The 23,866-nt window shown below is 36.6% G+C and overlaps 2 protein-coding genes across 4 annotated transcripts in view; one reads left to right on the forward strand and one right to left on the reverse strand.

The window, feature by feature from the left end:
- LOC310715879 (complement C3-like) overlaps positions 1–23,866 on the forward strand; it is a 113,785-nt gene that overhangs the window by 62,347 nt on the left and 27,572 nt on the right. The window contains exons 1-10 of one of the 3 annotated variants that reach the window (XR_014530428.1): positions 10,747–10,896; positions 12,572–12,770; positions 14,620–14,788; positions 15,074–15,144; positions 15,240–15,328; positions 15,589–15,671; positions 16,934–17,021; positions 17,166–17,268; positions 18,050–18,170; positions 22,238–22,353. The exons of 1 other annotated variant lie outside the window; for it this stretch is intronic. Coding sequence is in view for 1 of the 2 variants with exons in the window: in XM_083522575.1 (XP_083378701.1) it covers positions 429–515; positions 862–967; positions 1,190–1,285; positions 2,615–2,695; positions 3,230–3,313; positions 5,261–5,390; positions 7,415–7,565 (735 nt within the window). In the remaining variant the exon portion in view is untranslated. Of the gene's footprint in view, positions 1–428; positions 516–861; positions 968–1,189; positions 1,286–2,614; positions 2,696–3,229; positions 3,314–5,260; positions 5,391–7,414; positions 7,778–10,746; positions 10,897–12,571; positions 12,771–14,619; positions 14,789–15,073; positions 15,145–15,239; positions 15,329–15,588; positions 15,672–16,933; positions 17,022–17,165; positions 17,269–18,049; positions 18,171–22,237; positions 22,354–23,866 lie in introns of those variants that run through there. One more of the 3 variants, XM_083522575.1, reaches the window with a different exon arrangement.
- LOC310715901 (uncharacterized protein) overlaps positions 1–23,866 on the reverse strand; it is a 90,470-nt gene that overhangs the window by 11,281 nt on the left and 55,323 nt on the right. The window lies entirely within an intron of this gene.

The raw sequence follows: 23,866 nt of genomic DNA on the forward strand, positions 1-23,866 counted from the left end.
AAATGAACAAATTACTCTCTGAGACAATTCATTATTCTAGAATCAGGAAGACTCCTGGAATATCTGGAAAGACTATCTGGAAACCGATACCTGGAACAGTTTATTATCAAAATAAAGCCTGTCTAGTGACGTTTATAACTGAATAGAAAAAAACAGAATAAAATGATTATCTTTGTCACATTGCACCCTTTCCCAATTTAGTGATTTAACTTTTCCACCTGGTTGATTTTATTGGTGCTCCCTATTAACATCGCTTTAGGCTTAATTTTTAGGCATCTTCTGTATCTCCATGGCAAGGGAATGGTGCAAAAATGGACAATACAAAAAACAGATAGATAGTAGATCAAATATTTTATTGTCTCGTCCTTTACAGTGTAATAATTAATTGTGATTGGCTGAGAAAAGTTGCTTTGTTGTTTATTTTCCAGCTGATGGGAGTGGACAAGTACATTGATGATTTTGAGCTGAACAGCCAGCTTTCAGAAAAAGCATCCGTCATCATCTACCTGAAAAAGGTACTCACATTGCAAGCTACAGTCAGACTATAAGACCCAGCTCATATCTAAATGCAAAATGAACAAGCAACCCAAAGAAGTAGCATAGCAAAACCCTGAAAACCCCCAAGGATTAGCAAAGCAAAAAAGAATGCAAAGGATTAGCATAGCAAAGCCATGGCAACCCCAAGAAGTAGCATAGCATAACCTGACAACCCCAAAGATTAGCATAGAAAAACCCTGACAATCACAAAGGTTAGCAATTAGTAGTCAGTTATCAGTAATCAGTAGTCAGCAGTCCTGGACCTTCCCAAATTGGTTCTGGTGTGTTCTTAATTCTTTTCTAACCTATTTTCTTTCTTGTCAGGTCTCAAATAAAGTGAAAGAGAAGATTGCTTTCAGAGTTCACATGATGCTGAAGGTTGGTGTCAGTCAGCCTGCTGGAGTATCGGTGTATGAGTATTACAACATAGGTGAGAAGCACAGCACTTGTTGCTCTTCCATGCTGCAACAATGATTAGCAATTACTGTACCATAACATTAGCATCAATCGTCTGTGGAAATTCCTTAGGTGTTGCACCCCTATTTTGACCTACTAATGTACACACACACACACACACACACACACACACACACACACACACACACACACACACACACACAGTGTACACATGCTTACCAGGTGTGTGTTTTAGAGAACCAGTGTGTGAAGTTTTATGACCCGCACATGTCTCAGTCAAGCGGCTCCCTTTACCTCATCTGCCCTAAAGAAGTGTGCAGCTGTGCTGAGGGTATGTTATGGCATCAAACTTCTATTTTTGTACATTTATTCTATATAATCCACAGCATTTAGTTTAGTTTCTAGTTTGTGCTTTGCAATTTATTAGTTGCAATATAAAAAAAAAACATTATTGTACTTAAGATAAATGTTTAAGATAAGTGTAGTGTCAGTACTATATCAGAGTATTTATATTTTCTTTCGCTACATTTTACTGTGTAATATTAAGCCTTTTAATTTTTTAATTTCAGCTTAATTCATTTTTATTTGTGGAGCCATTTTAACTATGCTTTTTTTTTACATGGATTGTCTCGAAGCAGCTTTACAGAGATAAAGTGGTTATAAAAGAATGTATACGCTTGTGCCGTCCTGGTTCAAAAACATTGACAAAGATGGAATTTGGCTACACGTGTCTCGGAGAACCTCGTTAGCCTTCATCCTCATCAATCAGTAGCCCATGGTGTGATTGAAAGGCCACTTGAACAGCCTAAAAATACATAAGATTACTGTGGATAGTTCACTCATGTACCTTAAAGGCGATTTTGGTCTGTAAAATGAACAGTTTGCTACAATGGTTTAGGATTACAATTACCATGTGCAGTTTTACACTCGAATGTCCATCAGTGAACAGCTGATAACCTAAACAACAACTTAAATCAACGGACACGTGTGTCACTCAGATGAGGATGGCTTCCCTTTTAAATCTGGTTCCTCTCAATGTTTTTTCTGCATATTAGTTTTTCCCTTGTCATTGTTGCCACTGACTCACTCATTATGGTTAAACTTACAGGTATTCATTTCTAAAATGTATCTAAAATGTATTTAATTCTATAAAGCTGCTCCAGGACATTGTTAATTTTTAAAAACACTGTACAAGTAGAATAGAATAGAATAGAATAGAATAGAATAGAATAGAATAGAATAGAATAGAATAGAATAGAATGGGGGAGAGTTGTGCAACTTGGTGAGCGATTTTTCCCCAAAATTTGGAAATCGAGAAAGTTGTTGAAGAATGAAAGAAAGAATGTTAGTTAGTTATGGGTACATTTGTGTTTCTTCAAATGAATAGATACGATGACAGGAAATGTCAGGTATGAAATCAGCAACCCTATCATACATGTTAGAATGTCAAAAAGATAGACCAAGACCGATTTATAAGAGGAATTAAAAAAAAAAATGCAGATTTAATATGAATTTTATAAAAATGTAAACAACGATACAGTGTTGTAAAATAAAGAACAATTCACAGCATTGAGATATCACACATGGTCAAATGCTATTTTTTTTTCCTGTTGTCTGGTATTAACTTCCGGTCCCAAAATATTTTTTTTCATTCTAATAGCAAATTGTCCTCAGCTGAAGGGGCCTGCAGTTCCAGATGAAAGGTTACGCATTAAAGAAGCTTGCCACAACAAGGACTTTAGTATGTAGCCTTCCTCTCTGTCAAAAAGTACAAATCAAAAAACATGAGCAAATTAATTTTTTAAATAAGTGCAGAGTAAAACACTTAATTTGTATTAAATATTAAACAATATAAACAAAAGTTTGTGGACAACTGATCATTTAGTCCCAACTTGCTGTTAGATTATGGAGTGTACTTGTGGAAATTTATGCTCATTCTGCCACAAGGGTGTTAGTAAAGTGATGTAGGTGAGGAGGCCTGGGGTGCAGTCAGCAATCACATTTATCCCAGAATATTTTGAACTTCATGTAACTGGCTTTATGCATACAGGCTTTGTCCGGCTGGAACAGGTTTGGGATTCCTGGTTTAAGTGAAGAAAAAATGTAATAATTCTGCATCCAAAGACTTTTGTGTACCTACAGTTTTGTTAGAAAAGGTCGGATGTCCTAAAACTTTTGATAGTGTATCCTTTTTTTAAGTAACAAAACATATAATATAATGTCAACATACAGCCAATTCTGCCATCTTTAATTAGTTTTTCCACTTTTGCGCTAGTTTACAAGGCAACTCTGGAAGTGGTGACAAGAGAACGCACATCAGACATCTATACCTTTACCATAGTACAAGTTATTAAAGAAGGTGAGTGTCTACAAATGCTGAGGTGTTAAAAGGATGTTAAATTTCAAATGTCAAAGACTTGTACGTATATGGCAAATTTCAAAATAGTACAGAAATGGCAATTTTTATATATGCAACATATATTTTCCAAAATACGCATGTATATGACACATATGTGTATAGAATACAGTATGGATGTTTATCCTTGTATTTATAATAGTGAAAAATATTATATATATATATACCCCTGTCAGGGGTCCTGCACGGCACTCTGTGCCAGAGCCCCTTGAAGTGAGAGATCTGAAGTCAAGAAGGCATCTTCAATAAGAGGGCTACGGTGAAAAACTCCTGACATAGGACGTTCTGGGGACCCGGCTGTGAAGGAGCGTGTTGCACCGCTGGTGCCCGCCCTGCTCCGGACCCCTCAGGGACCTGGTCTGTTAAACCTGCTACTAAATGTGCGGCCAGCTCCAGCGAGCATCCTCCTCTGTCTCCACCCCGTATCGTAGTGATCCAGGAGAACTCGCCGCCTCCTAGAGTCGCTTCAGGGCACTGCCCGCTCTATGCACACCAGAGGTCAGTCTCAAAAGACAGATACCCCTAAGAGACTTCCTAGCAGCCTGATAAGCTCTGCCAGACGTGTGTCTGTGGGTCCTGCCAATGTAGAGCGAGGCTATTTGATTAATTTTAAGTCTCGTCCGCCCCGTTTCAACTGGGTTCTTGCCACTCTGGTGGGAATCAAGCATGCTCTGGTCATGGAACAAGAAGCACTCTCCTGAGAAAAGAGGCCATTGAGGTGGTTCCTCAATCAGAACGAGAGTCTGGGTTCTATAGCCGGTACTTCATAGTCCCCAGAAAGGATGGTGGGTTGTGTCCTATTTTGGATCTACGTCAGCTGAACCACTCACTCGTGAGACTTAGGTTCGGGATGCTTACTCTCAAGCAGGTCATGTCTCAAATCATATCTGAGGACTGGTTTGTCACAGTATTTCTAAAGGATGTATACTTTTTTGTATCCATCCTTCCTTCTCACAGAAAATTCCTGACGGGGTCCGAAGCTTATCAGTATCAGGTTCTTCTGTTTGGCCTTGCCCTCTCACCCCACATCTTCACAAAATGTGTCGATGCGGCTCTTGGCTCCATGAGACTTCAGGGCATCCGCATCCTCAACAATATTGGCCATTGTGGTCGTGCAGATTTGGGAGAGATTCTGCAAGCTCAGGGGTAACTGTTTAAGTCCCAAGAGTCATCGCACTGTTCCCTTTTGGTTCTCCCTTACTCCTCCAGCCCCATTGGGGTTGGAAGCCATGACTCAGGCATGCTGCTTCTGTGATTTCTGGAGAGAGTTCACTCTTCCTGGTGGCTCAGCTTCAAGGTTCTGGCCTCTCCACCAAGGTGGTAGAGACTATTCTCCACTCCAGAGCTACCCCCCAAGAGGAGGTTGTATGCCACTAGATGGCATCTGTTCTGCTCGCGGTCCCTCTGACCTAGCTGTGCTTATACACACTAATCAGGGACTGGTCAGTCTGACGTGATTTGACACTCGTTCCCAAAGCATTTTGACTCAGCTCGAGTTAATGAAAGGGAATGTCTCTAGGTTGCGTGTGTAACCCTAGTTTCCTGAGGGAATGATACACTGTGTCTCTAAGCCACACTGCCTGTATCCCTGCAGCACTTCCTTCTCCCTTACAGAAGCTGGCGATCGCCTCACTCCATGTGCGTTTTATACTTCCTGGTCATGAAGCCACCCCGCCGGTCACGGCCAGCATCCAATTTTCGACTGATTACACTCGGGCGAAGTGTTTCGACGCAGTGCCTTGTTCGCTCAGGGAACTGACTTACGTAACCTAGAGACGTTGCTGATGTTCAAGTGTAAATCATTTATAAATAAATAAAAAGTATCTTACCTTGTAAAATCTTCACATATTTTCATCCAAATCCTTGTTTTTGTTTTTTTTTTCTTTTTAGGGACTGATAAGAACGTGTTGAATGAGCCTCGAGACTTTTACATTCACATTGCCTGCAAAGACAAGCTCGGGTTGAAGGAAGGCAAGGACTATCTCCTCATGGGTTCTGAGCCAAAGAAAATACAAGACAGGTGAGGATCTTATCTGAACTACATGACCAAAACACCTCTGACCATCATACCCTATGTGTCCTTGTTGAGTGTTCTATTCCAGATTTATTCCACTTTTACCTATAGCTTATTTTGAGTTGTGACTGTGTGGATTAATGTTTATTCCTCATTAACAAGAGCAATTAAAAGGAGGTCTGGGGTGCAGTTAGTTTTCTAGTTTTACCTGATGGTGGGGTTCAATGGCATTAAGTCAGTCAGGACACTCGGGTTCATTCACTTCAATCTTTCAACCTTCACACGCAGGTTTGTGAAATTCAAAGTAAAAAAGTAACAAAGTAAAAGCAGATTTTTTTGCATATCTGTACTTTACTAAAGTATTTCCATTAGGGGAGACTTTTAATTCACTATATCCACGTCAAATATTTTAGATTTTCCTCAACTTCATTTAGTAAAATTTGTCAATCCTTTTTATTTATGAGGATGGAAACTGGTAACTGGTCAAACACGCAGCCAGTCACCAATCAGGTTCGAGCACACACTCTGTTTTAAACTCGTTTTGATTGATGCTTGGTGTATCTACTGATCAACAACATACAGTTCAGCATCAGTTCAACATCAAGCAAAACATTTACAGAGGAATAAAAGATGAAGAATCTCCAGACTCGAACTCACCACAACACATGTGGGATTATTTGTGCAATTTGTGTGAAGTAGTTGAGAAGAAGGTTTTGTGCTCATGATGATTGTAATAGAAATCAATCAGTGTTTAAGTCATTAATATCATTCTATTAATAGGTCAGTGTGCTGAGAGTCACATTCGAGTCTTTTCACATGAACTGAGTTGATTAAGCAAAATAATGATAATATGAACATTATAGTCATAATAAATTATAGTGCTTTTGGATACTTAAGTACATTTGAAGGCAAATACTTTTGTAATTTTACTCAAGTGAAATTTCAAATGTACACTTTTACTGGCGTGATATTTTACCAAGTGTTTCTCTACTTTAACTCAATTACATGTTACACTGTAGTTGTGTGTTTGAGACTTGGTTTTAAGGATAAACCATGTATAGGTTGGTCCGGGGTAATTATCTGCATCAGAATCAGATTTATTGGTTTATTACAATAACCAATTATTATTATTGGTTGGTTACAGGTTTATTAAGTGTGTTGGCATACAAGGAATTTGGTTCCAGCTGTTAGTGACTCTCAAAAGTATGGATATAAATAATACTATACATTCAGCTTGGACAAAACGGACTATACGAGACAATATGGACAGTACAAATATTAATATACCAGACTTCCTTAATTGGTGTAGAAAGTACATCCTCTGCTGGGCTTTTTTGAGAATGGACTTTATGTTGGACTCCCATTTCAGGTCTTAAAGTTCTCCACAGATGACTCAGGGCTGATGGATGTTGTGAGGGGGAGCATTGTTGAGGGGTGTTTTCTAAAGTCCACTATCATCTCCACAGTTTTGAGTGTGTTTAGCTCTATGCTGTTCTGACTGCACCATAGCACCAGCCACTTCACCTCCTGCTGTAATTACACTGTAATTACACTTCCTTTGGCCTTCAAGTGTAATTACAGAGTTTAGCAAGAGTTTGTTTTTATATAACTTTTCTTTATTGATTAGGTCTATTAGGTTTATGGTGAAAATAAAAAAATATAATAAATACATAATCATCATCATTTCTATAATTTAACACTTAAAGCCAAGCTGCACACAAATTTCTCTATTTGTTTGTATTATGATTCTCATGCAGTGAACAAATGTGTTGGTTGATGATATTATCTTGTTCTTCCTATTACACACAATAAGAGCAGAACACCGGTAAGAGTTGTTCAGTCCCAGACAATAATTTGTTCAGATTTATTCTGCAAGTTACCTCAGTGCAGTCTAGTTTGAGAACAATAGTCATTAAAAAATGATTTTATTTTGTTCACAAACAAAAGATCACTGTTCTGTAATAAAAAGGTCTGAATATTGCAGTGTGCATTTTCATATGTAAATCCAAACTCCTTTTTTGTCTCGTCAGTTGGCACTACACGATCAGAACGAGCAGTTGGTTGGAGAACTGGCCCACGCAGGAGGAGAGTCAAGATAACAAGAACAACAACAACAGGGATAGATACATCGGACTGAGCAGCTTAAGCCACATCCTGGAAAATGAGGGATGCACCACTTAAACTTCTCAATGTGGAAATACAGCTCATATCACAGCTTATATACCGCTGGCCACCGGCTACAGCTTTAATCTACATCTGTTTCTTTAAATAATTATATTACATGATATATTACATGATTACATGGTTGAATCAACCAAAAGATGCACTAAAAACAGAAATGAATGAGGCGATATATACATGCATAAATAAAGTTCTTGCAATGAATTCAGGAAGTTCTGTGTGTTTTTAACGTATTCATAATGACTATAGACCCAAAACCTAAATAAAAATAAAATAAATAAGTCAAATGTTAAAGTTTTAATGTCGAAATCAGAATGTGTTCATTAAATACACTTTATTTAAAAGTGGTTTTGTGCAGGAGAGAAGACAATGGAGGAGTTCTGTGTATTCCGCAACAGTTTAAGAAAAGCTTTCTGGGTGACAGATTCATCAGGAACCCTGTTAAAGATTTTAAAATATAAAATTGTTTTGTTTAAATGGACCCCTCTTTCTTATTCAGATACACACACTTTGGTCAAAAAAGTCATAATTAAATGAATTCCTTTCATTTATTTCTTTATTTAGTTTATTGGTGCTATTGAGTTTTTATATGATTAACTTTAATTCTGCATTCTATCATGTAGTTATTCATTTATTCATTTATGCATTTATTTAGCTTTATATTAACTACTGTAGCATTAAAATATGAAAAAACAGAACTTAAAATGAGTAAATGATTTAATTGTGTGAAGTCATTAAATAAATACTATTCTTTTTATCGACCAAAACATGTTCTAATTAATTTGATTAATTTTTACTTTATTTATTTTATGAAATTTATACTTGGGCAATTTTCGTCCTCACTGCAATATCGACGCTGACCAGGAGGCGGCAGTAGAAAAAAAGTTTCTTTTAAAAAATAGGCTGTAAGAAAAGCCTCTTTATCTATCTAACACCCCCCCCCCCTTTCTCTCTCTCTCTCTCTCTCTCTCTCTCTCTCTCTCTCTCTCTCTCTCTCTCTCTCTCTCTCTCTCTGAATGAGGTTTTAGTAAGACTTTTTAATGGTGCACTATTTAATATACTCTTTAAATTTTTTTTTACATATGTTAAAATTAAATATGTTACATTTATACGTAAAAAAAGTACATTTGTAGAATGTAAGAGTAAGAAATATAAAAATGGGGAAAGATAACAGCACGTGACTTATACCGAATGTTTAAACATCTGATATGTTTTTTGTTGTGAATAGTATATGAATTCATGATATTTGCAAATTATTGCATTCTGCTTTATTTACATCATTGTCATGATGAAGTCACTCTGGATAAAATGCCATAAATATTTCTTAAATGAAAAGTCATTTTTGGTTCTCTCATGTGAGTAGTTATATAAATGCCGACTTGTGTATTATGAAGTTGTACAACTTTACATTTTTAACTCAGAGCAAGGTCTTGTGCAGCAAAACAATCCTGCAGCATGAGCCTGGTAAAGGGTTAATCATTTTGTGTTCCCGTAAATCAACCGGCCTGCTGCTATCTCCTTGTGTAAATTTACCTTTTGGAAATCTATAGCTGCTGAAGATAAGCTAAAGTGGAAAAAAAGCTAAAGTATGGAAGATGCATTCAATTGTTTTGCATAAATCATTGTTGTATAAATTGAAATGGAACACAGCTCATTGTGCATCTGTTTCTTTGTCTATTTACAAGTGCATGACTGTAAAAGGCATAAAACAAAACAGGTTAAAAAAAAAAGAAAAATCCATTCAAAATGTTAGAATCTGCATATATTTTTTATATAATTTCCAAGTAAATTATATAATACTTTATATCAAAACTCAGTTGTAGGAGCAAGTTTTGAGTTAAATTTTGAGTTTGGTTTATTGTCTGTGTGGAGTTTTACATATTCTACTTTTGTTCACACGTGTTTCCTTTGGGGTTCTCCAAGTTTTATCTTCATTCCAAAAGCATACAGGTAGGCAGACTGCAGTTGCATCTTGACCAAGATAAAACAGTTATTCAATGATTGAGTATTTACTGTATGGTGGAAAACTAATCTGCGAAAGATAATGCATGCGATGCAAACATTAGTTTTATGTACAATGATTTGTTAGTTAAAAAACCAATAAGGAAAACCTGCTAAAAAATATATCTTATTGTGCTAATTCTTTCTGTATTAACGGTAAAAACAGTTCTCTAAAACTTGCAAATAGCTTTAATAAACAAAGTTTAACTTTGCTCAACAAACCGACATTGAACACAGATACGTTTTTCAAATATTAAACAGATCAAACTCCAAATGTGTCATTTCCAAGAATCTCAGTCTAGATAAATAGCGTTGGCTTCACAGGTCATTGACAGTTGAGTTGGAGAGCAAGAGGGAGATCCGCTATGCCTATACCAATACATATTAATTTATCCAGTTCACAATCTGTGTAGGTGTAGATATGTTTAGCCCACAATGTCTTTGCGATATATTCAACATGGCATGCTGTGATATCTATCACCAAGACTTTAGCAGCAGATCCTTTAAGTTGTGGCATAGAGACACAATATAATATGGTATTATTATAAATAATATACAAATGTTATTCATTTCAATAATATCAGACCCTTTATAGGTGCCAATGTAAGGAAATAATCAACATAATTCACTTCACTTGTCCGATTTGTAACTTTATAAACTATATGTTAGATATCGTGCAGTGTGTACCGTATAATATTTTGAATTGTCATTGTAGGCATTCTTTTATTCTTTTCTAATTCATAACTGTTCTGGTGTCTACAAAAGATGTTTGCTGTCAAAAATTGACGTTATATTTGTTCTGCTAAAGAATAATACAATATAGTAATAATAATAATAATAATAATAATAATAATAATAATAATAATAATAATAATAATAATACATATTGTGGTTTAAGCAAAATTGAAATAACGATTGACAAGATGTCTAATTTTCTAGGTCATGAGGTCGAAAGTCTCTTGCGTCCCGTTGAGGACTCACCCACCATGTAACATTCATTATTTGTCTTTTATTTTAGCATCAGGATTTATCTTATCATATTTTTCTTATCCGGATTAAACAAATCCCTACGGGGGTTAAGCAAAAAGTATGATTTGTGTGCATGTGTGTGTTTGTGTGTAAGTTTCAAAACACAGTTCAAAGTACTGTAGTGTATTGATCTTTACGTCAAAAGAGGGTGGGCATGTAGATATTTGAGAGAGGATAGTTATTTTCTTGCACACACACTTCATCAGACTGACTCAAATCCAGCAGGCAGGATGCTTGTGGACGTGGTGTGGTTGACGGCAACATTGCTCTCTTTTCCTTTGCTCGCACTATGTGACCCACTGTGAGTACTACAATTCACAATAAACATAACAGTTCTGATTTTTGACTTCTGTAATGTATATTTTATATGACTAGAAGTAAATGTAATTGCCTGGGACGTCTGGATTCTGATTGATCAGAAGCTTTTGAATCTTTTCAATAAGTGCAAATTATAAGAGCTTCCTCGATGGATATTACACATATATACAACATTTGAAAAGTCTTTATGTGTCGGTGCTTAATGTCGATGAGAGTTTCTACACTTTGTAAAAGATTTGAACATTTTAGCATTTTCATACACATGACTACTTAAATCTTATAGCAATGATACAGTGAGATCTGTAGATGTCCTGATTTGAATACTGTGGAAACTCTTTGTAATTAAATATCTGCAAAATACATTTTAAAAAAAAACAACGATGATAGTGGACATTTGGGTATTAGCAGAATAGGCCGGAGTGCACCACCGTGCGGTGTAAGTTTCTTCTGTGACAGCCCCGAAAAATAACTGTCTACTAACTATACATTTATTTTTGTCTTGCTTTGTATTGTCTATTAAATCTAAAGCTAACCACAATACCAGCACTATACCTCAAAACACAACAAATCATAATAATATGGGACCACACCTCCTCATGTACAAACTGGCACGCAGCTAGCGTCTCTTCCACCTGTGGCTCATAGCCGCACTCTTTTATCCCCACCACATTCACGTACAAACGACACAACGGCTGTGAGTATCAATCCCCCTGAACTGAAATGAGGAACACACAGTCAGAAATTCTGCTTTCTTTTAAAGCTCATGCCTGCAAAGATTAACACACAAAGCGCTTACCAGTACAAACAGAAGCTAGCGGCGACTCCACTGCATGTGCATTTTGTATCTTCCTGGTGGTGACCTTAACCCGCTGGTGATGTCGCGCCTTGCCGTTGGTGGTTCAGACGTTGTTTAGAGCGTGAGCAATGCAGAGCCGTTCACAAAGCAAACCGTTTTGACGCAGCTCAAGTTCCTGAAAGGGAACTCTGGAAATGGCATTATATTTTAAGACACCTTCTACTTTGAAAAAATGACAAAAAATGGACCACTAAATCTGTCCTTTTATCAATGAGATTTTTCTGTCCTTTCCTCTAAACCACTTCTTTGTGTTAAGGCAATATGGCTGGCTGCATACAATCACTTCCCAAAGACATTCTATGAGGATTGTGAAGGAAAAAAGTGTCCAAAAATTGGATTCTATCTCAGTAGCTTATGTCCATGCACGGTTAAAAAAATAAGTAGAAGAAGCTGTTTTTAAACAATTAGGCCTCATGCTCAAATGTTCGTGTGTGATTTATCAATGAAGAATTACTTTTATTCCTAATAATTTGAAATGCTTATGCAGTGTTCTTCAGGACGAGGCAAAAAATAGTGCATCAGCCATTATATTTGCTGAGATTAGTTCACTGCAATATTACTTAAAGATTGTCTCATGTAATGCATGAGGTCTTATTTGAAAAATAACAGGATAAAAATCACAAAGTATGCAACAAAAAAAATATATATCGAAACAATACAAATGTCAGATCATTTTTTTCCACGTGTAATACGACATAACGGCAAACAAAATTGTGGAATAAAAAGCGAAAAAACAAAGAAATCAGAAATGAGAAGAATAAATAGGGAATATAATGTGATAACCTGTCTATGTCCATCTCAGGTTCATCATGTCAACTTCCCAGATTCTGAAAGTGGGAACAGAACAGAAGGTGTTTGTAGAGGTGCAGGACTATGAAGGCAGTGACCGTTTAAGCATCCAAATAAACGTAATGAACTTCCCTAGTAAACAATTTAACCTCCTCAGTAAATCCATCGATCTAAATCTGAACAACAAATATCAAGCTAATGTTGATATAAAGGTAAGATTCAGTAGGTATTTTTTTATATTATATATACAGTGAGGAAAATAAGTATTTGAACACCCTGCTATTTTGCAAGTTCTCCCACTTAGAAATCATGGAGGAGTCTGAAATTGTCATCGTAGGTGCATGTCCACTGTATGAGACATAATCTGAAAAAAAAATAATCCAGAAATCACAATGTATGATTTTTTAACTATTTATTTGTATGATACAGCTGCAAATAAGTATTTGAACACCTGAGAAAGTCAATGTTAATATTTGGTACAGTAGCCTTTGTTTGCTATTACAGAGGTCAAATGTTTCCTGTAGTTTTTCACCAGGTTTGCACAAACTGCAGGAGGGATTTTGGCCCACTCCTCCACACAGATCTTCTATAGATCAGTCAGGTTTCTGGCCTGTCGCTGAGAAACACGGAGTTTGAGCTCCCTCCAAAGATTCTCTATTGGGTTTAGGTCTGGAGACTGGCTAGGCCACGCCAGAACCTTGATGTGCTTCTTACAGAGCCACTCCTTGGTTATCCTGGCTGTGTGCTTCGGGTCATTGTCATGTTGGAAGACCCAGCCTCGACCCATCTTCAATGCTCTAACTGAGGGAAGGAGGTTGTTCCCCAAAATCTCGCAATACATGGCCCCGGTCATCCTCTCCTTAATACAGTGCAGTCGCCCTGTCCCATGTGCAGAAAAACACCCACAAAGCATAATGCTACCACCCCCATGCTTCACAGTAGGGATGGTGTTCTTCATTCATTCTTCATCCTCCAAACAGGTTTAGTGGAATTATGACCCAAAAGTTCTATTTTGGTCTCATCTGACCACATGACTTTCTCCCATGACTCCTCTGGATCATCCAAATGGTCATTGGCAAACTTAAGACGTGCCTGGACATGTGCTGGTTTAAGCAGGGGAACCTTCCGTGCCATGCATGATCTCAAACCATGACGTCTTAGTGTATTACCAACAGTAACCTTGGAAACGGTGGTCCCAGCTCTTTTCAGGTCATTGACCAGCTCCTCCCGTGTAGTTCTGGGCTGATTTCTCACCTTCCTTAGGATCATTGAGACCCCACGAGGTGAGATCTTGCATGGAGCCCCAGTCCGAGAGAGATTGACAGTCATGTTTAGCTTTTTCCATTTTCTAATGATTGCTCCAACAGTGGACCTTTTTTCACCAAGCTGCTTGGCAATTTCCCCGTAGCCCTTTCCAGCCTTGTGGAGGTGTACAATTTTGTCTCTAGTGTCTTTGGACAGCTCTTTGGTCTTGGCCATGTTAGTAGTTGGATTCTTACTGATTGTATGGGGTGGACAGGTGTCTTTATGCAGCTAACGACCTCAAACAGGTGCATCTAATTTAGGATAATAAATGTAGTGGAGGTGGACATTTTAAAGGCAGACTAACAGGTCTTTGAGGGTCAGAATTCTAGCTGATAGACAGGTGTTCAAATACTTATTTGCAGCTGTATCATACAAATAAATAGTTTAAAAATCATATATTGTGATTTCCAATTTTTTTTTTTTTTAGATTATGTCTCTCACAGTGGACATGCACCTACGATGACAATTTCAGACCCTCCATGATTTCTAAGTGGGAGAACTTGCAAAATAGCAGGGTGTTCAAATACTTATTTTCCTCACTGTATATATATATATATATAATGTGTGTGTGTGTGTGTGTGTGTGTGTGTGTGTGTGTGTGTGTGTGTGTGTGTGCCTCATATCTATTTTCCTCTTTATCTAAATTCAAATGTATCAATAAACTTGAATTTGCTAATTTGCAACACTGCTGATTAAATGTATAAAAGTAAAAGGTTCTGCACACAATAATTGTACACTGAATTCTTTGTGCCATAGATTCCTTTTAGAGACACTGTGTTTAAAGCCGACTCTGAGGAACAACAGTATGTTTATTTGAGAGCAGTTTGGGGTAGCCAAACCTTGGAGAAAATTGTTATGGTCTCATTCCAGCCTGGGTATTTGTTCCTTCAGACAGATAAAACGTTATATACTCCAGATACCGATGGTGAGTGAGACTGCTGAAACTACAGTATGATCAAGTAGTAAATGGTTAACAGTATAACATTTTATTGTTATTGGAAAACTTGATGAAAGATTGGACTTGTAAGAAATGACAGTGGTGCAGTGTTTATGCTGGACCCAAGTTAATATTAAAATATTTCAGGATTGTGTCCTGGGTAAATTTTACATCAAGAATGATTTTAATCTTTGTGTGTATATATATATATATATGATGTGAATGTGTGGTCTTTTATTTCTGCATTCTTATTTTTTTTCACATTTTCTTCAGTAAAATACAGAATATTTGCTATGAACTCATTCATGAAGCCTATGGACAATACTGTAGTTGTGAAAGTATCAGTAAGTTTGTATAAGGCCGAATTTTTTTTTTTCATAAAATATTACGGAAATAACATATATAAATCAATATGTCTAATATATTTTTATGTCTGCAGACTCCGGAAGGGATTATTGTTGAACAAAAATCAATCAGTATAAAAAAGGGAGCAGCCACTGATATATTTAAACTGGGAAATCCCGTCAGGTTGGTGTTGAGTTCTTATGTAAATGATAATCTGTCTTTATTTGGATCTGAATGCAAAAAAATATTTGATTAATTCTGCTGTTGAACTGTTTCTAATAAACAGCAGTGGCCATAAGTCTTTAGCCATATGATTATTACCATGACATTGCTTTCTGGAATTGCATTACAAAATGAACAACCTTTAAAGAATAAATGAATGAAGAATAAATCTTACATGAACATGTTAATATTTAATCTAACTCTTGTTTTTGGATTGGAAGAAATGGAATCTGGAAAATAGCAGCACACTTCAAGGAGAATGCTTATAAGAATTTTACAGCAGAGTTCGAGGTCAAAGAATACAGTAAGTATTTCAATAAACATAATACATATAATGATCAGGAAATTATAACAATAATAATACAAAAAACTTTTACATTCACAGATATGTTAGAATTGTTGCTTCATTAACTACAAGACATGATTTTTAACAAAGGGATCCAAAGTGACTTGTAGTTTGGTTTGTGTGTTTTGAGCTTGGACAGTGGTGGAATTATCTGACAGCTGGAGGAAAGGTCTAAAAGAATAAATGTGCAGCAGAGTGGCTTTGTTAATGCAGCTGCAACTATTCTAGTCAGATTCAATTGTATGGTCTTAGGATACGGTCCTATCAAGTTTTGTAATGATAAGTAGATAGATCGGTGAGATACACCATCAAATCCTGTTTTTGTTTTGTTTTTTAATTTTGCCATCACCTTGTAGGAGAACTGGCAGGGTGGCTTTGATGTCGTTGGCTAAATTTAGCAAAATCAAGAAAAATTTAGGGAAAGGTCTAATAGCTAGGCATTGTTATAATTTTAAAAAAGAATTCTACATCATTGGGTTCAAAAGTTATGACTATAAAGGTACTTTTAAAATAAAGACCAAATTTGACCCCGATGCACTTAGCCCAAAGCAGGTCAGAATGTTCCTTAGATCCTCCTTTTTCAAGAGTCAAGAGGCTTTTATTGTCCCTTCTACTATTCACAGTGGTACACAGTATCAAAACAACGTTCCTCCAGACCTCTGGTGCTACACTAAACAACATAAAGCTACAACACAACACAAGCTACGTAAAGTGAAGATGTGCAAAAGACAGCATGTAAACAGTGTAGGAGTCAAAGGTGCAAAAACCAGCATGTATCAACCATTGAACCACTGTATAACATTTTTTAGGCTAAACTACATTTTTGTTAATGCAGGTGAATATTATGTGAGCCAGATATGGTGAAGCATTGGACAATATTTGAATAAGGTACTATCAGTTAGATGGAAGTAATTTTATGTTTCTCAGGCCCTCCTCAATCATTGTTCCAACATTTAAGTTTTTATCGGACAGTTCTATGGGCTGCCATTGACAAACTATTCATAGGAAGAAGTAGAAGAAGAATAACGATAGTAATAACAACAATTATTAAAACAATAAAATAATAATTACGATGATGATGATGTTAATAATTATGAATTTTTTTTATCAATAATGAAAATTACATTTTCTTATAGCAGGATAACACTGTTTGTATTACTCAAATTCAGATCAAATGTATTGATCATTATATCGATCTTTTTTCAATGACTATTTTTTAGAGCTGCCCAGTTTTGATGTGAGTTTGACAACTGACAAATCTTTCTTCTATGCTGCTGATGAAAGTTTTTCTGTCAAGATCAAGGCAAAGTAAGAGATTTTTTTTTATCATGTTTGTGCAGCAAAGAAAAGATCTATGTTACAAATTCTAAAACTTTACTGCTTTGGTTCATGTGCCTCATTGGTGATGAATCTGTTCTTGACAATTCTTCTTTACTCTTCACTGTTTTTAAGGTATCTGTTTGGTGAAAATGTTGAAGGTAGTGCTTTTGTTGTGTTCGGAGTGTTTCAAGGAAATGAAAAAACAAGTATTCAAAGCTCTCTGGACAGGGTTAATGTAAGTCTATAAAAACATAATTTTTTTTAATGAAAAAATTACTAACTTTAATAAAATTCTTTATCTCTAATGAAATGTCTTTCATTAGTACATTCAGCGATTTTTCACTTTTGTTTAATGGTTTCCAACAGTACTCTCTTTAGGTAGTTTTATATATATATATATATATATATATATATATATATATATATATATATATATATATATATATATATATATATAAATTTAAAGAAGAATTGGACGCTCCTGGAAGAACACTGTAATTAATTAGGTTAACTGGCAACAGGTCAGCAACATGTTTAGGTATATAAAAGCATCTTAAAAAGGCAGAAATGTTTAGAAGTAAAGATGGGCAGAGATTTACCAATCTGTGAAAAACTGAATGTTTAAATTGTGAAAGATTTTTGAATAATGTGTCCTAATATAAAATTATTAAGACTTTGAATAACTCATCATCTACTGAACATATCATTAAAACATTCAGATAATCTGGAGAACTTTGTGTGCAAAAGACAAGGGTGAAGATCAATATTATATGCCTGTGATCTGAATAAAATGTCTACAAGATGCCACAAATGTAAATGTTTTGCTTTTAGAAGCTGACAGTAAACCCTGACAAATATATATATGAGATTGCTCATAATGATTTCACACGGGGGGGCTATAGAAAATATGTGTCACAGGAATAATGAAAATGTAATGTAACTAATTGCTGCAGTTGTTGATGATGTTGTAATAATGCAATATATAAAAACATGTGCTTCTGACCTGAACTGTGCAGATCAAGAAAGGAGAAGGTACAGCAACTCTAACCAGACAACAGATCATTAAAACCTTTCCAGACATAATTAAACTGGTTGGAGAAACACTGTACATATCTGTCGGTGTGCTCACAAATACTGGTGAGTAAATTGCATTGTTGTTGCCAACTTTGACTTCAGTTTTAATCTTTACATAGATTCCAAATAAATCTATTGTTGTTGATTAATATGTAATTGTGTAATTTCTTGTAAATTTATTGAACATTTATGAAAGGAGTCTCCAGTGTCAGCATTTTAAAAAAGCCAGAGGTAAATCTGTAACTTTTTCTGACTCAAAAACTGTTATAATTAACAGAAATTAGTTCGCTAGATTTAAAAACATGAAATGTATCTACAAATAAATATAAACTAGATGTTATTTAATACCAGTCTACACACCCTTTAAAAAGGAAGCATGTGACTGAGTTCAGAATCAAACAATTATTAAACAATTCAGTTTAATGTCCAGCTGCTGAAGCCATGGTCTACAAAGCATTTATGGGATTTTGTCGTGGAACAGTATCATTTAATTATGGGTTACTAACCGGTAGGCAGCCTAGAAGAGGAAAAGTCCTTTGGCAGTGGTAGGCAGGAAGGTGTGACCGTATTCTATCCAGATGAGCTTGGAGGACCAGGTGAAGACATTGTATGCACAGAGGATGCAGACCCTGTTTACAATTCCTGGTTCTCATCTCTTCCTGGCCACTGGCCTTTGGGTGGAATCCAGAGGGTAGGCTCACTGTAATCCCAAGAAACAGACCAAACTCTTTCCAAAGTTTGCTGTGAACTGGGCCTAAACATGGTCATACATAATATTGCACAAAATGGCATGGAGGAGCTGGGCTTTCCTTGGCGGATGGCAGTTTGACGAATGGGACAAAGTGTAGCATCTTGGAGAAACGGTTGACAATAGTAAGGATACGGTCTGCTGGGGTAAGGGAGGAAGCCCTGTGATGAAATCCATTCCTGTGTGAGGCCGGGGTCGTGTGGGAACCGGGAGAGGATGGAGTAGCCCTACTAGGTGACCCTTAGACATCTTGTGTTAGGTGCAGTTGGGACAGGTGGCAACAAAGTCACGGATGTCGGGCCGAGCGGTGGGCCGCCAGAACCGCTGGTCAAGCAGGGCTAGTTTATAATTGGTGCCCGGATAGCAGAACAGGGGAGAGCTGTAAAACCATTTGAGTCCTTGAGAGCATAGCTTAGTCAGAATGTAGAGCCTCTACTGCAGACACCCCTCAAGAAATGGGCGAGCCTGAGGGCTGGTCAAGTCAACACAGCAGCTTTCCTGCGAATCTAATATAATCTTTTATTAATTCTATAAAAGGGGTAACTCTCTAGCCAAGAAAGATGTGACCCCCCCCCCCCTTTATACCGTACAAATAATAGAGCCAGTAGTTCAGATAAAATATTGCAAGAACTTTAAAATGTAGGAGGAGACAATCTGTACATTACATTACAAAATGTAAAAAAGGAGACAATCACCTATGACAAATATGGCGTTTAATGAAAAACACAACATAGAACTAACTACACAAACATACAAAAGAAAGAAAATATGAATGAAAATAAAAGAAACAAAAAGTTAAGAATAGGTTAAAAGAAGAAGAGAAGGAAAAGAAAGAAAGAAAAAGAATGGCAAGCTTAATCTTCAAAATTAACCACAACCTAAACGATAATCATCAAGAACTTTAAAATGACCTTAAAAATAAGGATAAAAAAAAGCTTAATCATGCATTTAGACTGGTTGGTAAAACAGTTGCTTGCATTGACTTGTTGCACAAGAGTCCGGATGCGAATGACAAAGGAATCTTTTTAAAGAGTCTGTTAGGAGGGAGTCAGATGTTCTTCCAGGTTCTCCTAAAGATCAGAGCAATTGTTGTTCTTGAAGGTAAAGCTTGCTGGAAGATCTCAAAAAAGAGGTTTGAGTCCCGTCCTGTTTCAGAGAGGTTCTGAGCCCTTGAGCCTCTGAGCGTCCGAGCCTCCGAGCGGCCAAGCCTCCAAACAACGATTATTGGTGTTTGGGATATTTTAAAGGTCAAGAATTACATCTTTGGTAGAATGGCCAATGCTAGGCCTGAATTTTTCGGAGGGAGAAACTTTTTTTGTTCATGCGTTTGTGGGTGGTTACCGGTTTATACTTGCTTTGGAGAACTGAAAGTTTTATCCAAAGTGTATTGAGACAGTATGGTACATTTCATGATCATATAAAATGCACCCTTGTTTGGAAAATAAGGAACGGATAATTTTGTGATCATTTTGATATTTAAGATGAAAAAAAAGCCTTATACAGTCTATATGGTTAGTAGCTCCTAGTTTTATAAGCTCAGCATTTGTGATCATCACAGATCCAGCATCAGCTTCTCCATGCCAGAGCCTTTAAACACTCCAGGAGGTCTAATGTCAAACTCCACACATGTAGTGGGATCCAAATGGCACTGGTACGTCTCTAGATAGTTCAGGATGTTTGCAAGTTCGGCATCTACTTCTTCAAAGTCCATAATCTTCATGAGGTGGGAGGTGACTGGAGCTGGCCAAACCTCAGGGTGTCTCGGGATGGGGAGAGAAAGAGAAGCAGTGGAGAGGAATTAGCGTAGCTGCTGTTCATGATATTAACAGCACAAGTTGATAATGTGCATGTGCATTAATATACAGGGACACGTATTTAAGGTATAACTTAAATTAATACAATGTTATATTCTGGTATACAAAATGCACCATGGTTTGGAAAGTAAAGAACAGATAATTTTCATATAAATTTTGACATCAAGCCTTTAACGAAAAGACAGGCAGAGATACATTAATAAACCTTTAAAGTGTAAGTATTGTTGAGGTAGATTTAAACACTAGGTTTATTTAAATGAGAAAATACATTCAAGATATAGGTTTAAGTCATGGAATGTGGAATGCTCCCTTGTGGTGTGTGTGTGTGTGTGTGTGTGTGTGTGTGTGTGTGTGTGTGTGTGTGTGTGTGTGTGTGTGTGTGTGTGTGTGTGTGTGTGTGTGTGTGTGTGTGTGTGTGTGTGTGTCTGTGTGTGGGGAGAGTGTGTGTGTCACAATCAAATGTACTTGGGCCAAGTTTTGAGAGTGAATTTGAGGGTACCTGTGGTTTGAAGGTACCTGTGAAGTCAGACAGAGAGGTCAAGGTTTGTCCTGCTTCGTGTCTTCCGGGGTGGGGGTATAAAACTGTGGTATGCAAACCCCAATAAAAGTGTAAGCCGTGGTACTCATCCTTTGATTGAAATGCAGATGTCAATGGTTAAAAGGAATGCCTGGGACATGAAGTCTAAATGACCCTTGCCCAGATGCTACACCGTGGACAACATGGAAGCGTTTCCAAAGCCTTGCGAAGCAGCTCCTGTGGAACAGTCTTATGTTTACTTGTTAATTGTTTTGCTTACACTTTTGCTTTTATCCAGTTCATCTCAAAAAAAGCTTAAAGAGTTTTAAGTCTAGAGACTCTGCATTGAATGATTTAAAGCCTAAACATCTTGTTCTTTTCTTTTATGGTAGATTGACATAGCCTGCAGGTCAGTTTTGTGTCATTATCTTGCAGTAGGATGAACCCTTGTGTATATCAGAGGGCACTGCATGCTCCTGTAAATTGTTTTGGTAGTAGCTTTGGTTCAGAATGCAACTCATTTTTTATATTAATGACACTGGATCCAACAAAGAAGCTTCACTCCATCTACTTCCTCTTGACAGTTGTTGTCATACTGAGGACCCATCCTTTTGCATATTTAATGATGTACAAAAACCTTTTAATTCATCAGTCCATTCAGCCTTCCTCGAGTCCACTGCTGGTGTTTCACGACCCAGATACATTGAGATTCAAACACACCCTTTTTTTATTTTGCCATCTTGAAAACATTTTCCATGTTAAAAATTGTCTGCCACTTGAACTGCAACAACTGGGTTGTTTCATAAAGTTTTGTTTACTATATAATTCCATGTGTTATTTCATAATTTGAATGTTTTTAAATAAAAAAAAATAATGAAAAATAAAGAAAAGAGATGGTGTGTCCAAACCTTTAACGGGTAGAGTACATCAGTATATTGCATCTTTTCTTTTCAATGATCTGCATGCACCTGTTAAAAGCATGCAAATGGTGTGTAAGTACTGTCTTTAAGAATGTCCCATAACATTGCAACTGTGCAACTGTGTGTTTCAGGCAGTGAGATGGTGGAAGCTGAAAGGAGGGGTATACATATAGTCACATCACCATACACCATCCAGTTCACCAAAACCCCCAGATATTTCAAACCTGGAATGCCATTTACTTTAAAGGTATAGTAGTATAGCAGTTCTGTTCCATAATATTTATATAATGTTTTTAACAATATACTGAAAATCTACAACCTGGTAGCCATGTTACTATATTTTTATAGGACTACAACCATGATCAATATTTACACCATATTACTTTTTACACCAAATACAGTATTTCACTGTATATAATTTAATATTATAGTATTATACAGTTTTCAGCAAACTGTATTTGGGAAAAATGTGATTTCTGCTTATTGTACTTTTTTATTTATTTATTTGTATAGCGCTTTTCACAACAGACATTGTCTCAAAGCAGGTACCATATACATGTACACACATATAGAACTGTAATTAAATTTGAACAGTAGAAGAAACATAAAATGGAAAGCAGCATTTAATGTTCATATAAATATAAAAATAAAAATAAAAGTACAAATGAATTGAGAACAGACATGTTTTATATAAATATGCAGTATTTTGACATTAATATTGAACATGTTATGATCTTACATTAACACCAAAAACATCAATGACATGACCAAAAATCAATCAGTTAGCAAAGCATTTGTCAGAGCAGGTCGTTTGAGTATTATGGGCTAACTTTTTGCTACATAAGAAGAAATATCAGAGCTGCTCAATCGTTAATTGTTTCGTTGGAATAAAATTTTGTAACTAAGTTTTATATACGTTTTATTATTTATTCTGCACAAGAGGCTACTTGCGCAATGAAGTTATGGGAAAGAGTAGTGGAAGCCAGGCTGAGAGAAGAGGTGACCATCTGTGAGCAGCAGTATGGTTTCATGCCGAGGAAGAGCACCACAGGCGAATTATTTGCTTCGAGAATGTTGATAAAGAAGAATAGAGAAGGTCAGAAGGAGCTGCATTGTGTATTTGTGGAATTAGAGAAAGCGTACGACAGGGTGCCGAGAGAGGAGTTGTGGTATTGTATGAGGAAGTCTGGTGTGTCAGAGAAGTATGTGAGGGTGGTGCAGGACATGTATGAGGACAGTGTGACAGCAGTGAAGTGTGCAGTAGGAACAACAGACTGTTTTAAGGTTGGAGGTGAAACTGCAACAAGGATCGGTTTGTGTAAGATTGAGATGGTTTGGACATGTGCAGAGGAGGGACATGGGGATACTGGTAGAAGAATGCTGAGGATGGAGCCTGCAGGAAGTTGCAGGTAGTTCGTTTGAAAAAGGCAAATTTAGAGGACAGAGTAGTATGGAGACTGATTATCCATTGTTGCGACCCCTATTGGGAACAGCTGAAAGAACAAGAAGAAGATTCTATTCTCATCAATTCTATTTTATTCTAAATTCTTATCACTATTTATTCTTTTTGTTATATTTCAGTCTAGTCTAATCTAAACTTATTACAATCTCAATGCAGGTAAAATATCATTTATTTCATGTGCTTTGGAAACATTATTACAAAAGTTATCCCAATAAAGCACAGCTTGGATTTAAATTTTTAATTTGACAGAGAGAGAGAGAGAGAGAGAGAGAGAGAGAGAGAGAGAGAGAGAGAGAGA

Source organism: Silurus aristotelis (genome assembly GCF_946808225.1).
Source record: "Silurus aristotelis genome assembly, chromosome: 20".
NCBI lineage: Eukaryota > Metazoa > Chordata > Actinopteri > Siluriformes > Siluridae > Silurus > Silurus aristotelis.